Source organism: Leptidea sinapis, chromosome Z (assembly GCF_905404315.1).
Source record: "Leptidea sinapis chromosome Z, ilLepSina1.1, whole genome shotgun sequence".
Lineage (NCBI taxonomy): Eukaryota > Metazoa > Arthropoda > Insecta > Lepidoptera > Pieridae > Leptidea > Leptidea sinapis.
This window is the reverse complement of record NC_066312.1, coordinates 17,046,096-17,061,980: the sequence shown is the minus strand read 5'-3', so window position 1 is coordinate 17,061,980 and position 15,885 is coordinate 17,046,096. Positions and strand designations below refer to the sequence as shown.

The following is a 15,885-nucleotide window of genomic DNA, read 5'->3' as shown; positions in this document are numbered from 1 at the left end:
ATTAAAAACCTATCCTCGCTCTACATAAAAATATCAGTGTAGTGATCCCCTTTCGGGGATCGAACGAACATCCTACTTATAAACAAGCAGTCGCTCTGAATAGCGGTCGGCCAATCGGCTATTACAGAATCATCTATAGAAAGTGATGAGAAATCGATTCGTTCGTCGATATACATTGTTTGATATAGATTAATCTTAATTTCCATATATGGGATCTAATCCCACGGTAAGCGCCGATTAACTTAAAAAATTTTGAAAATTTTTCAAACGGCACTACTTTTTTTTAGAAATTACATAGCACAAATTAATATTAAAACATGTGTAATTCATGCGTAAGATTTTAATTTGTATCTATTATCATAGCGGCGTTATTCTCAGCTATGAAAAAGAAAACAAACGGCGCTGTTTACAAACGGAAACATTGTTTAATTAACCTTGTGTATTAGTCGAGCTAATGAACTGTTTGATTGCTTCGAGTTCATCGCGGAGATTTCGGGAGAGCGCAGGCCGCAAGAGGTCCGACGATGACGTTGGGGTTGGTTGGCGCAGACTCTAAGGAGGGCGGAGGCACGCGGGAGTGCTCGTCTCGAAATAACCGTCGTATTTCGGTCGCAACGCCCCCCTCCTCGAGCCGCGCTCACTCCCAGCGCTCGCGCACACTTGTCCCTCGCGCACTATCCGCTAACTATTCGCAATCGACCGACGTCTTGGTTGTTGGACTGGGTTATAATGACTTGACTTCTGCTAAATGAACCCGTGGACTTTAAGTTTATCGCAGTGGCGTATTTATTTCACGTTTGGAGAGCTACATAGCGAAAGCTTTCGATTAAGGACTTAGCGTCGAGTGTGAGTTTTTTCGTGCGTTGTGCTGCTGTTGCGGCAAGATGGAGAAGCAGTCGAGGTGGTCGGAGCAGCGCACTGAGCGCCGGGAGCAGGTGGTGCAGCAGCAGGAACGGATGCAGAGAACCGAGCACCATTACACACACCAAACGCTCTCGCAGCAAGGTCGGTCAGCTCACTCATACCAACCGCCTAGCACTCACACTTCAGCTTAACATTAACACATGCCATGCCATCGCGATTTTATTACCTGACAATAATATTCTTAGAGATAAGCGATATCGGACAGCGCCGCTAGCTAGGTGGCGACTGTCTTGGGTTACATTAGTGGGACGTACTCCGTAGAGCAGCCGGTAGCCGGACGGCGCTATCTTTTTCGTCTCGAGCGGACACTGCGTCTATTCTGGGGAGTGCGTGGGCGACTCTCGCGCCCGCCCGCCCGTGGAATGCGATCTCCTTGGACATTTTTCACACTTGATTTCTTGTTACATTTCGGGGAATGATCTCACTGTCCGCTTGGGGTTTGGTGTAATTAATAACTTGCGAATTGCATCATTGTGGTCACGACTCGGAGATCACAGGGAAGCGGTAAACTCACACAGCGGAATAAAGAAGTTGCGACTGCGCTGCCCGCCGACTATACTATACGACCCCGATGCCGTGTTTTATGCAACTTCGATTCTTAAATGGCGAACCGGCTGGTATTATCGCCGTGTGAGTTCACTCGTCCCTACATTAAGGTTGCAATGCGAATTCATGCATTAAAACTTGTTTACTTTTATGGCGCAAACTTCTATCCATATATGGCTCCGAACAAATGTCTTACCAAGCAAGGATTATTTTTTCTTAACGTAAAGCTTAAAGAAGTAGGCTGAATAATAATTAAACATTATCCGGTCAAGGATTTTTGATTTATTCCAATACAATCAATGGATCTTATTTAATTGATGTAATAACAAAACTTAAACACGCCCAGTTATTGAATTGTAAAGAGTTATAAATATGCAACCGACAATCAACAACAGAGCATAAAATTACATTTCGTAACAATGGAAAATTTTAATTTTTAACGCATTTTTATACGAGACATGGCACATCGCGTGATCTTTCATTCATTTCAATTGGCGGATAAAAGTAAAACCAATTAATGAATACTGATTGAAATATGGCATTAACGATGTTAATATAATCATTAATAAAATAAAGTTTCACGTATCATATTAAATCTTGAAATATGACAGCATTATAAAAACTAGAATAGTTTAAGAAGAAAAAACCTTTACTGTCTTTGGTAAAGATAAATAATTAGCAATTAGAAACAATTGCAAAATATTATGTATTTTGTTTTTAATACCAACAATCGGGTTGTATACTAACGAAATCGATTCGCATTTTAGTCATTCCGTTTAGTAAATACGATGATGCAACTGTAAATTAGGCGTATAACAGAAATTAACTAATGTTAAAAACATTTAACACCACCTGTGTAAACTGAATCACACGTTTGATTAAGTATGGGTAATGCAAACCGTAAACAGTGAATTTAAATAATAATTCATGTCCCTGAAAATATGCGCTGTTATCGAGAAAACATAATTTCTCAAAATCATCTCTATCTTATATTTTATAACGAGTTGTGGTCACCTGTTGGTGAGGTGACACAGACCACTTAGATTTCCGTATTTCACGTGACAATCCGACTATAGAGTCGGTGTTTGGTTTTCTTAAAATTTTATTTTATTTTCACGGAACCCTAATCACTATTTTGGTCCAGTAACTTAGGCTTACTTTGTAATAGTCTCAATAGCCGTTTTGCAGATTAGCCGGTACATACAACAACTTTAACGTTTGGTAATGTGGTATAAGTACCATGTCATTATCAATGCTTTTAGTAAAAATACCTTAATTTGATTAAGCAAAAGATACTTGATTATATATACGTACTATTTTCTTTTGGCGACTTAGTACGAGTTAAAATATCATAATAATACTAGCAGACCCAGCAAACGTTGCATTGCCGATATTAAAATCGCGATACAAAACTAACTGTTGATCGTAGATGGGTGAAAATTTGAAGTTGTTTGTATTTTTTAATGCTGACTCATAATCAAACAAATTTAAAAATGTAAAAAAAAATCGTGTGGACCACCCTTAACATTTAGGGGGATGCAAAATAGATGTTGTCCGATTCTCAGACCTACCCAATATGCACTCAAAATTTCATGAGAATCGGTGAAGCAGTTTCGGAGGAGTTCATAGTTTACCACCATGTCAGATACTCTGAAATAATTTCATAATAAAATAGTAGGAAAACTACGAAAAGTAATGAAAACAAATGATTATAGCTACTAACACAATCCGTAAGAAAATATTAATTTTCATTTATTCTTATGTCCAAAGGTGTACGAACATTTGCATTTATATGTTCTTTAGTAAGAACATACAGACATACATAATAATCATAGAATTGGTGTGAGTGATTCGTAAAAGGAATTATATCACAAATTTGACCAAAAAATACAGAAAGAGCATAAGTTGTAGAATCTAATACTTTTCTACACAACTATTATAATACATCTATTATAATAGTTGTGTAGAAAAGTCTATTTTAATAAATATGTTTTCTATTAATTCGTTACAAACAAAAAATTCTTATAGTTTTAACGACCTCATTATTTGCGCAGGTTTTATCTGAGAATATTATTATGACGATAAATAAATAATTTCTTTAATATTTTTAATCTACTAACCTAATATTTATATTAGATAACTTTACATAAATAACGTACACAGTTATATAAATTATTATAATAGTATATAAAAAAATAACGTAAACAATAAAGTTAATACATCAAAGTTAAATTGTTAAAAGTGATTTGTAGAATAGAGACTACAGAGAACGGGTTCTTTAAAAATAACATAACTTTTTTACTATAATGTATCACTCTGTTATTTCTTCATTAACATGTATAATTAATATACCAATTTCTTTCAAGATAAGTCAAGCCGTTCAATAAAAAGAAAAGATAGAAAATAACATTAATATTATAAGAATTATGAATATTTTGTTTATATTAAAAAAAATTGTTTAGGAGAGTGTCGATTCGGTCAATTTGTTTCACATATATAGAGTACGTATTTATTAAATAAAGAAAATTTATTGAAGTAGGCGTTACTTTGCGGAAATCCATTACTATCCAAATGTTTTGAGCCTTCTTTAGTGTTAATTCCGCCAATACTCGTCCTTAAACAATTCGACACGTGCTTCGCCTCTACACGAGGCATCCTCAAGAGATGGTGACTCGCCAAACTGTGGCACGAGAGTCTCTAATTACCACTAAAGAAGGCTCAAAACATTTGGATAAATAAAGAAAGTCTTATATGTTTGCGAGTTTACTCTTGAATACAAATTTCACTTCATGTCTTCGTTGTTCATACATCACATGAGTACGTAACCCGTGATCAAAGCTAAAAATTGTTTCCTGTTCTAGATCGCCGGGAAAGAAACCACGGATAGATACACTATGATAAAATAAATCAAATGCCGTGTGTCTATTATTATAGTAACGTTTGATAGACGCATGCATCGTTTTTGCTTCACATTTAATCATCCGTTTTCTATTTCAACGTACGACTGAGAACTACAGAATAATGACGCTATTATCGCGCGTCGTGAAAAACGGCGAAATTCTGCATTTAGTTTTCACTTTTCCTCACGACCCATGCAATGCTATTTGTGTCATTCACTTCATCATCATATTATGAACAACAAATAAATACATTATTGCACACCAAACAGACCTAAAAATAAAGAAAAATTATAATAAAGATCTTAAGATAATTGTCACAGGTACGGTTAATACGTTGAAGAAGAAATTAATATTCCTACAAAACGGCAATAGCCTGGAATTAATTAAATTGTATAGATATATTTTATTTACATATCTATAAAACTATTTTTTACTATTATAGCTTCTTAGCAAAGATTAGTTCCAAATATATTTCTGACAAAAACTTTGTTGCATAAAAACATTATGTGTTCTTTCAACTTAATAATTTTTACAAGTTTTTTTTTTTTAGTTTTTATAATATAATCCTGTGTGTTATAGTTGTTAAACCAACAATAAATAAAATTACTTATCCTAACTGTCTGATTGAAGGATACAAACTGGAAATTGACAAAGTATGCTCAAATGATATAGAACATAACCCATGAAGGGGATTTTAGGAATTTAAAATATTGGTTTCTGTTCAGAAATAAAACACACAAAGAATCAGAAGTATAAAAAAGTTAGACGGATAAGGTCGTTCATCTAAACTAATATTATATAGGAAACATTTTAATGATTTCACACAAAAACTACTGGACCGATTTCAATAATTCTTTCACCATAAGAAAGCTACACCTTCACGTAGGATATATAACAAATATAACAATATAATTAAAAAAAAATAGGGATCCCTAATAAAAATCCAATAATATAACCCAATGTGTGAAAAAATCTGTCATTGCGTGCAGTGCGGAAACTATTGATAATAGACCAAAAAATATTCTACAGTATACGTATCTATATCTATAAAAGGTCCGCTATACCATAATATGTCCAACTACTGTAGTTATTCCACTATAACTACTTTCTTACATTTTAAAAGTTGATAAAAATGCCGACAATAATCAAACCATACCTCTATATTAATCCTTATCCCATTTAATGATATTTTATTAAAGACCGTTTTAATATCTGTAAAATACTTTTAAAAAATTTAAAAAAGTCTACTTAAAGAAAATAATAACTAAGTGAAATAAAAACCCCATTTGTCGTATCACCGCTCTTCGACAACACTTCCCTCAAAGCCTCAGAGCACAGCAATACTTCAAGCCGGCCCACATACTAGCGCTCTACAAAGCGCAGGTCCGGCCACACATAGAGTATTGCTGTCATCTCTGGTTTGGCGCACCCCAGTATCAGCTCGATCAATTTGACCGCGTACAACGCAGAGCAGCTCGAATTGTCGGGGACCCAGTGCTCTGTGAACGGCTGGATCACTTGGCGTTGCGTAGAGACGTCACTTCATTGTGTGTCTTCTACCGCATTTATCACGGGGAATTTGGAATTGTTCCGAATTGGGAATTGTTCCGAAGAGCTGTTCAACCTGATTCCTGCCGCCGAATTCCACCTTCGCACGACACGCCACAAGTTAGGATATCATCCTCACCATCTGGATGTGTGTCCTCCACAGTGCGGTTTTCAAGGAGCTTTCTTTTAGGAGCTCAATTCTTCCACGTACTACAAAGCTGTGGAATGAGCTTCCTTGTGCGGCGTTTCAGGGACGATACGACATGGGTACCTTCAAAAAAAGCGCGTACACCTTCCTTAAAGGCCGGCAACGCTCCTGTGATTCCTCTGGTGTTGCAAGAGATTGTGGGCGGCGGTGATCACTTAACAACAGGTGACCCGTACGCTCGTTTGTCCTCCTATTCCATAAAAAAAAAAACTTTTATTTTAACAAAAATAATTCAAAAAAGTGAAACCGCGGCACATTGCTAGTATTAAATAAGACTAAGCCGTAGTTAAAGCGTGTTTAAATAGTCTATATAGGGTCAATCTTTTCATTCGGACAGTATGAGCAAGTTTTCATAACTGGACTTAAAGCGACATTCTTTAGTCTTTTGTTTTGAGTAAATATTACTACTTTGCCCGCATATAGTAGTAAGTACTATATACAAAAAAAGATGACAAGTTTCACAAATTTCACCGAACGTCCAATGCAGGTAAGATATTTTTCATGTGATAACATGATTCGATTGAGACTCGAAGTGGTGTCAATTTATGAATTTAAAAAAAACAAACATTTATAATTTTTGGAAGAAGCTCGCGCTTGGCCAAATTTTATTTTTCCACAATTATATTCAAAAATTTGGGTCATAACCCGAAGTTTTCTTACGATCGTCTAGTTCACACAAAGTCAATTTCTAAAACAGCCCTAAGAAAAAAAGCCACGAGTTTAATTTTACGTAATACATGCTTTATGAATATGTACATATACTTTATGAACACAGCTTGAGTTTTAACGTTGACTTTTACTTCTGCCAAAACGAACTGATGCAAAACTGTTTCACTTGCTTTTATAACGAAATAAGAGATTTACGTGCTTTTTAATATATGCAAAACTGTGCTATGTTTTAATATAACCGCAAACAGGTACGAATAAAGTTTACTTTCATCGCATTAAAATGTATTATTCAAATACGTTCTTCATCAAACCTTGATTCGGGCCGAGCTTCAAGTAATCTAGTTTCTTAAGTTAGATGGCCATCAATTCGCGCTCAAAAGCGTATAAGAACGAGATCATTTTACGTAGCTAACTGTTATGCGTTGCGGTTGTTGCATTCAACTCAATTTTAATATAAAACTGTTTCATCAAGACTAACGTTACATATTTGTAAGATAATCACAAAAAGGTAGTTCTCAATTCGTCTGTTTCCTTTTCTTGTATGTTACTCGATGTTTCCGTCAATTTAAAAGCGATTTTAATAGTTATTTCGGGATTTATTTTTATCTTTTAGGTTTTTCAAATAATATACTCACAAACTGCTCTTTCCGCTGCTCGCAGTGCTCTTCTATGATACAGCGCATATCACTTGTGGACAGTCTCTTTAATAGTATTTCCCTGTGAAGTTTAATCTCCTATTTCATCCCCATGTCGGTCAAAGTTTCAAAAATCTTCGAATCTTCTTGTTTATAAATTATTTCTTATCAAGTGCCAAAATCCAAAGTTTAATGGTTTTAACTTTTATCTTTGATAATGACGAATTTCCATACAAACTGCCATCCCCTATTTCAACCCCTTCATTTATTGTTTGGCAATAAAAGGTAGTCTATGTCCTTTTTCAAGCTCTAATCTATCTCTGTACTAAATTTTATCACAATCGGTTCGGTGGTTTAGGCGCGAAAGCGTAACAAACAAACTTACATTCACATTTATAATATTAGTAGAGATTATTACAATAGGTACTCTATAGAAAGTCAAAATGAAAGTGTAAGTCCGCTTTCGAAGGCTGATCAAAATGTTGTCGAAGACTCACTTAAACAAATTGATTACTTGTATATCGTGATAAACTATTGAAGAAATTGACATGTTTTTGTTGAATAACTCGGTTGATTGACCATTTGAATACTTACACAGGTCGCGGAACAAATGTATTTCAGACTACGTCACTATCAGTTAGAGAGTAAGTTTAATCGAATCAATACTAAATTGAGCATTTACCGTTAGTATTCGTTATATTCGCAGACTGTACACTTTTACTTTGACTTATCTCGTAATTCACAATCGCGAGCAGTTAAGGCGGTTTCTAGACCGAAATGAGAATTTCTGTGCCTATTAATAAAATATAATATCAAATACCATGCCACTATTGAATATCCTGCTTATATTATGCTTTTAAAAAACCATTGTTTGCTTTAGACCACAGAACTGTATTGTATCAAGACAATATTAATTAAACGGAATACAACATTTTTTTTAAATTTGACATGTATAAGTGTTCTTACTTTGAGCTACATCAATAAAGTGATTTGATTTTGTTCTATACTTACTCATCAAGTCATAACATTTCAATAAATGTAATTATAAATATGAATAAATTACTCTGATAAATTCTTGCACAGTCTTATTGTTCTTCATTCGTGCTTAGACAACTCAGTGGTAGACCGGTCTCTTTCAATACCCATGAAATATCGCGCTCGGCGTACCTAAAAAAGTTTTTATCTAAAAAATACAGATAAATTTGTATCCTTTGTAAAGCCACTCTTAGGAATATGCTATGGTAGTCGAAAATTCTTTATTTTCGGTGATGAGCTGATGATGTTAAGTGAAATCCTATCCTCTACAATGCAGTTATGCTCAGAACTATTGTAAATCAAAAAAATTAGTTATTTACTGAAATTAAGTATAAATAAGTAGCCATATACCATCTAGGATAAATTTCGAATGCTGCTATGAACATGAAACATGCTCAGATGATCTCACCTGAGCGTGTTTCAAGTTGTTATTGAAAGTGAGGAATGAGCTTATCCGCAGCACTTTTAGAGCCAGGCCAATCCCAGAAAAGCTGTTGGAGACTAGATTGAGATGGTACGGACATGTCATAAAACGGCCAAAAGATCATATGATCAAGAGAGTGCTTGATATTAACACTGGACCAAGAGAACGCGGAAGACCGCGATTAACACGGCAATCAGTTATAGACCAAAAGCCCGAAAAGATCCGCAGACGACCCAGGACAGAACGTTCTGGCGAAGACTGTCTAGGAGAGCCGACCCCAACTAAAATGGGGTTAAGAAGAGGGCGAGGATAAATAAGAAGAAAATCTATGTTACATTTTCGCGGCGAAGTGAGGCGCGGTTCGGTAACTTCCGGTGGTCGGTGACGCCCGCGATACTTGCGGAACACGAACCCTTTCGGCCACAAATTCACGTCCAGGAAGGTCGATATATGTTCTGTCAGGACGCGAACAACAAAGAGTTAAAATCTACGGGAACCTTGTCTTCTCCACCAAGTACTGATCAATGTCGAAGGCCTTGGTGGTGTAGTGAAAGCGAGAGACGTAGACATATGTCGCTGGGACTACGGGACGCAGGAGCTGGTTTCATGACGGTCGGCAACGCTCTTGTATTCCTCTGGTGTCACAAGAGAGTATGCCATGTAGCCTTACATTTGAACCGTAAGCTAATTTGCCATCTGTCGTATCCATTAAAAAGAACGTACAATGTAATAGTAGTATGAACTATATAGCTATTTTTTATGTTGGCAAAGAATAGAGATAAAATCTTCTATAAACCGGCTCGATAAAATTTTTGGTGCGGAGACCGTCTTAAGCACTGGACCCTACTTTAAATGCTTCCTATAATTGCTTGGATAACTGTTACCTTTTTTGTTTATTACATATTATTACAGTTTGCTTGCTAGCGGATTTTGTTACAAAAAGATATTGTTCACATTTACTGTACATTTTTATTGTGTTGTTTTCGATCTGGTGATACTTAGATGGAGTATGACATCTCGCGAACACCGTTAATATTACCAGAGCATAGTATGATTTTTGCTGACTCACTAGCAGTCACTAGCCACCTAGCTACAAATGGATGAATAAAATTCAAATAAACTATGACGGCCTTAGAGATAAACTTGGTATAACTCACATACCTTAGAATAAGCGGAGAATATGCAAAATATTGACTATATTGCTGTAAAAACTGTCAATAAATGATAATTCTGAAGATTTTCGAATGTCAAGCAGCCTTGCAAATAAAAAAGGGAAATATTATACGTCCGAATAAACCAGTCATGTCTTAAAGCTTTTTAATATATAACAATAATTTTCATAATATTAAAATTGCCACTAAATACTATTAAAATATTATGACTGTACGACAATAACTCTTGAAAAATAAAAGCAGGTTTATCCGACTACATATAATTCATTCAAAGTACTTAAATATACGGTACCGCTATGATTCATAATATGTTTCTACAGAGCCAATGGCCATATGGTGTACGGGGTCAAGCCAGTATACTTACGGTCTCGACTCTCGACAACGCAAACACTATTACTCTAACATCTAAACCATTATCTCATTACATAAGTATTTCGATTCAATATAAAACGCATAACATTGCCTTTACATAATATGAATATATTGTAGATTATAAAAAAAGGTTTTACTGTAAATAACTACGAGATATATTCTGCGAACGTCTTTTTGAAGTATTTAAAGAAAATATAGCTTAAATTTCTAACCAAATCAGGTTCCACTTATAACAGCACTTCAATTTTGAAAATTTTTAAGTCTATTCTCCGGAAATCGGTTCAGTTAAAACCGATTAAATGTCTATTGCTCATGTTATTAGAATAAACATAGGCTTTCTTCTTTTTTAGGAAACTTAAAAAACACAATGTTAGTAACTGATTAAAATGATTTAAAGATGTGTCAATTAATGAAAAATAAAAATATAATTTCCCACATAACCTTAATTCGATAATTATGTAATCTATTCCTTTTTTTAATTCAGTAAATGATTTATTAATCCCCTCGCAACAAAAACAAAAAGGATTAGGATATTGTAATTGAAATTGCGCGTGTCCTCGTGAAGTATTGTTTTAATAACTTACACTAATAGAAAGACAATAATTTACAAACGAATATTATGTACATATATTTCTTTACAAAAGGACAAAATTTAGATTAAATAAGAAATTATTCTTAAATATGTGCGTGACTGCAATGGTACTTCGATGCAAGTCGTAACTTCGTAAGATAGCGTGAGTCAGTGTGCTACAAGAGCTCGAAGGTGAAATTCGTGTCGATCGTGTTCCATAGAGTATGAAACTACAGACATGGCCATTCACATTGAGTCAGTACATCATGGTTCACTGCGAATATTGTATACATTTATATAAATATATTACAAGAGTTTTTAAGGCCAAGTGAAGTAGGCCCCTTAACAACACCATGTTCAATAACCAAGAATGGTCCTTCAGCAAGACTCTTTGCCGGGTCATAAAGCTCGGTCTACGCAGTCGTGGTTGGAAAGGATTTTATATGTTTTATTTTAAATAATATATATTTGAACTTGTAAAGGCGGGCGAGAAATTTAATGTATTTTCCTTAAAAATCCCAAAATATACTCACATACAAAACACTCGTGAAATTTTGAATTCCTTTTTAGATACTTACTAGAACAGCTTTGAAATCAGTCTCTTAGCGACCGTTGAAAACTACCGCCGACGTTACCGCGGTGTCAGTCTCTTTAAATTTTTATATACCAGGAACGGACATAAACTTATAATGCCTTCTACTCGGCTAAGTTAAGTTAGTAAGTCTTTTGTGGGGTGATGTATATGCTTTTACAAGTAGTAAAGGTTTCTTACTATAAAATAAATGACTTTCTTAATAATACCACAGATTGGGAATGGAGCGATCGCCCTCAACAATATCACTTTGTAAACATATTTTTTGATGAAAAAAAATCCCGCTGAGTTTGTTGGGCCAATTCATCTCCGGTCTCAGGTATTCTTTTTGGAATGGCTGGTTGTTTTTGACTTTCATAAAGTGATGTCACATCCTATTTGTATAAAAATATTTGAATTTGAATTTACTGTACAGTTTTGCTGTGAAATCTTTACAAGCGTCTTACTCATCAGCTCATTTACAAATCAGTTTAAGCCCCTAAGCAATTTCTATATTTAGTCCAAAGTTACAAAAAATCCTCTTAAGTACAAAGTCGAATGATTTTAAGATTGGAAATGAAAGCAACAATGTTGCCAGATCACTCTGATAATAATCTATAAGAATTATACCCATGACCTTGACCCAAATACATATAGGGATTGTCGTTAGCAGCATGTTGGTATGCAGAACAGTTGCCTAATGTATTTATCGTTATCAAAATTTATATTGTTAAATATCAATCGAATTTCAAAATGTTTCTTCATCTTTAGTGTAGTTTGATTAGACATGGGTATTTATTAAATTTTACAAAATTATACGCATAAAAAGGTTGGTCCTTTATTATATGGCCAATTTTATTGCTAATCACAATTATGAATCGTAAAATATTCCTTAATTAATATCTTAAAATGATATAAAAATAAAGGATACTAAAAAACTACGGGTTGCACTCCGGGAGTGCCGGCAGAAATAAAAAGTTGAAGTATAACGTTGTGCATTTTTGAATATTTTGGAATGGTTAGGGAATGATTTCGCACGAATTGCTTTATTTTTCAGCATAAAAGTACTAGCATTTATATGTTTAAATACTATTAATATATTATTTTCATTTATTGCATAAAATTGTCAATTTATGAAATATAAAATTAAAAGTAAATTTCTCAGAAACATCAAATTTTCGATCAGGTCACGTGTTCTGGCCCGATTTTAACATTTTATACCGATCCCAAGAAAAGTGCTCAAGCTCCGCTAAAGAACTTTTCACATCAAAAAGTTTCGAGTAAATTATTTGTTGTCAGCTACTTACTTCTAACTTGCTTAATACATATTATATTGCATTTGGAGGACTTACCCTGTACAAATCAATTATAATATAATATACTTTCAAAGTATCAAAATCATACATTCTATATGTCGCTTCAATTTTATTCATATCCATATAGATATAAAAAAATTATCTCATCTCCGAAATGACTGAACTGATTTGGACAGGTTAATTTAACATTAACTGTCACATAGATAATACTTGTAATAATACATGTCCTTTAAAAATGTTTTTAACCGTCAAATTACTATGTAAATGAAGCCTGCACTATTGAATGTTACTTAATAAATATTATTGTTTTCATCCAATCCATCCACCAAAAATGGTATTCGAAACAAGATCCGAGTGGTGCGAACAAAAATAGCCACATGGTACGAGCTTGAACGCGTGCTTCGTCACGAATGGTGACTCACACCCATCCAAGAATTATTGTTTCAGTCCTGGAATGTGTTATGTGACATACTTACATTAATATCCAACAATATTTTAATACACACGAACCGTGAAAAAATAAATGAAGCACAAAGAAAGGTGTTATATATTTATTTGTTGTAGAATAATCGAGATTTTTTAATAATTGATCAATTTAAAAGGGCCTTCAATTTAATTTTTATACGTTGCTAAAGCTCTGATCTGATTTGGTTTGTTTAAATTAAGTCTTGATTCTATACCTTCAACACATTACAAAAATTAAATATTCATAAGGAATTTATTTGTTGCAGTTGGAAGTGTGGGTGGTGAACGTTTATCCATCACATCTGGCAGACCTGGAGATCCCTCCCCGCCTATATTTGAACAAATATTTAAAAATGCAAGATTCGCCCAAGGAGGTAACGCTAAATTTGAGGGCAAATTGAGGGGAAATCCCACCCCAGTAGTATCGTGGACCAGAAAGAAGGCACCATTAGTAGAATGCAATAAGTATAGCATGAGCTATAATGAGCAAACTGGTGATGTGTCCCTTCTTATCAAACAGATAGGTCCGGGTGACGAGGGTGAGTACACTTGTACGGCTCGGAATCAATACGGTGAAGCTATTTGCTCCGTTTATATCCAACCGGAGGGTGTTCCCATATCAACTCAACAAGCATCTCAACAGCACCAAAGCTATAGACATGTTAGTGAAAGTGTAGAACATAAGTCATACGGTACACAGGGATATACTACCGAACAAACAAAGCAGTCACAAAAGTATGCATACACAAATGGAACAGATCACTCGTCCATTGACGATTTCAAAGTTGACACTTTCGAATATAGACTTTTGAGAGAAGTATCCTTTAGAGAAACAGTTACAAAACGTTATATTGGTGAAAATGACGTCCAAATTAGTACAGAGATTGATAAGACTTTAGGTCCTGTATCACCACCAAAGATATCACAAAAACCAAGAAATTCTAAGTTGCAAGAAGGAGTTGACGCGCAATTCCAAGTACAATTATCAGGAAACCCTCGCCCGCGAGTTACTTGGTTCAAAAATGGACAACGAATAGTCAACTCAAATAAACACAACATTATTAATACTAATAATCAAACAATTCTTAGGATACGAAGCTCACAAAAGTCTGATTCTGGTCATTATACGTTATTAGCTGAAAATCCCAACGGATGTATCGTAACGTCTGCATGTCTTGCTGTTGAGTCACCTCACGAAACATATGGTCAAGAACAGAAATCACAATATAGTATTGAAAATCAGCAAAATGAGTCTGAAAGAATAGAAATAACTGAAAAAGCTCTCGCTCCGCAATTTGTTAAGGTCTGTCAAGATCGTGATATCACCGAAGGTAAAATGACGCGATTCGATTGCCGCGTCACAGGCAGACCTTACCCCGAAGTCACGTGGTTCATTAATAATAGACAAATACGAGATGATTACAACCACAAAATTCTCGTTAACGAATCAGGTAATCACGCTTTGATGATTACAAATGTCGATCGAAGTGATAGTGGTGTAGTTAGGTGTGTTGCAAGGAACAAAAGTGGGGAAACTTCGTTCCAGTGCCGATTGAATGTAATTGAGAAAGAGCAAGTGGTTGCTCCTAAATTTATTGAGCGATTCAGCACCGTGAGTATACGAGAAGGAGAACCTGTTGTTTTGAATGCACGCGCAGTTGGCACACCTACACCACGAATCTCATGGCAGAAGGATGGTGTACCAATTATACCCAACCCAGAACTACGAATTTATACCGAAGGTGGGGCCTCGACATTAGACATTCCGAGAGCCAAGGCGTCGGATGCGGCATGGTATCAGTGCACAGCTCAGAATGTCGCAGGTTCCACAGCTACTAGGGCAAGGCTTTATGTAGAAGTACCTAAAGAGCCTCCGCCTGAACAAAAACGTCTGCACTTCCCACGGCCTACAAAAATAATTGAACCAGAGTAAGTAACATGAAAATTCTTTATAAGGTTAAGTTGAATAACTATTATTTTATTAAAAAAACCAGGCAATACTTCTGTGATTCTTGCCGTTTACAAAAAAGCATGAGCGGCGGTAATCACTTACCATCAGCATAGTACGTAAATCAGTATTGGACAAACGATATGACTTACAATTATTTATTTTAACAATGGTTGCAATAGCAAAGACTAATATAAGAATTGTATACATTAAGAACATTAATGATTTTATCACAGTTGTGGTAAAATATGTATATATATATATATATATATAAATTCATATAATTCTCTATTTGCGACATTTATATTTTAATTTTTAGACCTGCACCAGGCCCTGAAATCATTTACTTGAGGCATGTGGAAAGAGCACGACCATTCGTTCCTCCAGGTGAGGAGGACCGAATTTACCCTCCTCCTCAGTTTATTGTGCCCTTGAAGAGTGTATCACAAACAGAGGGGGGTAAAATACACTTTGAAACAAGAATAGAGCCAGTGGGTGATCCATCAATGAAAATAGAATGGTTAAGAAACGGCCAAAGCATAGAAGCAAGTAAGTAATCACGATTGATTTGCTAAAATAAC

General features: G+C 35.0%; 1 protein-coding gene across 1 annotated transcript in view; it reads left to right on the top strand.

The window, feature by feature from the left end:
* Positions 1–652: 652 nt before the first annotated feature.
* LOC126978835 (titin-like) overlaps positions 653–15,885 on the top strand; it is a 128,443-nt gene continuing 113,210 nt past the window's right edge. The window contains exons 1-3 of the mRNA XM_050827923.1: positions 653–1,005; positions 13,623–15,285; positions 15,624–15,853. Of these exons, the coding sequence (XP_050683880.1) occupies positions 885–1,005; positions 13,623–15,285; positions 15,624–15,853 (2,014 nt within the window). The 5' untranslated portion in view covers positions 653–884. The remainder of the gene's footprint in view (positions 1,006–13,622; positions 15,286–15,623; positions 15,854–15,885) is intronic.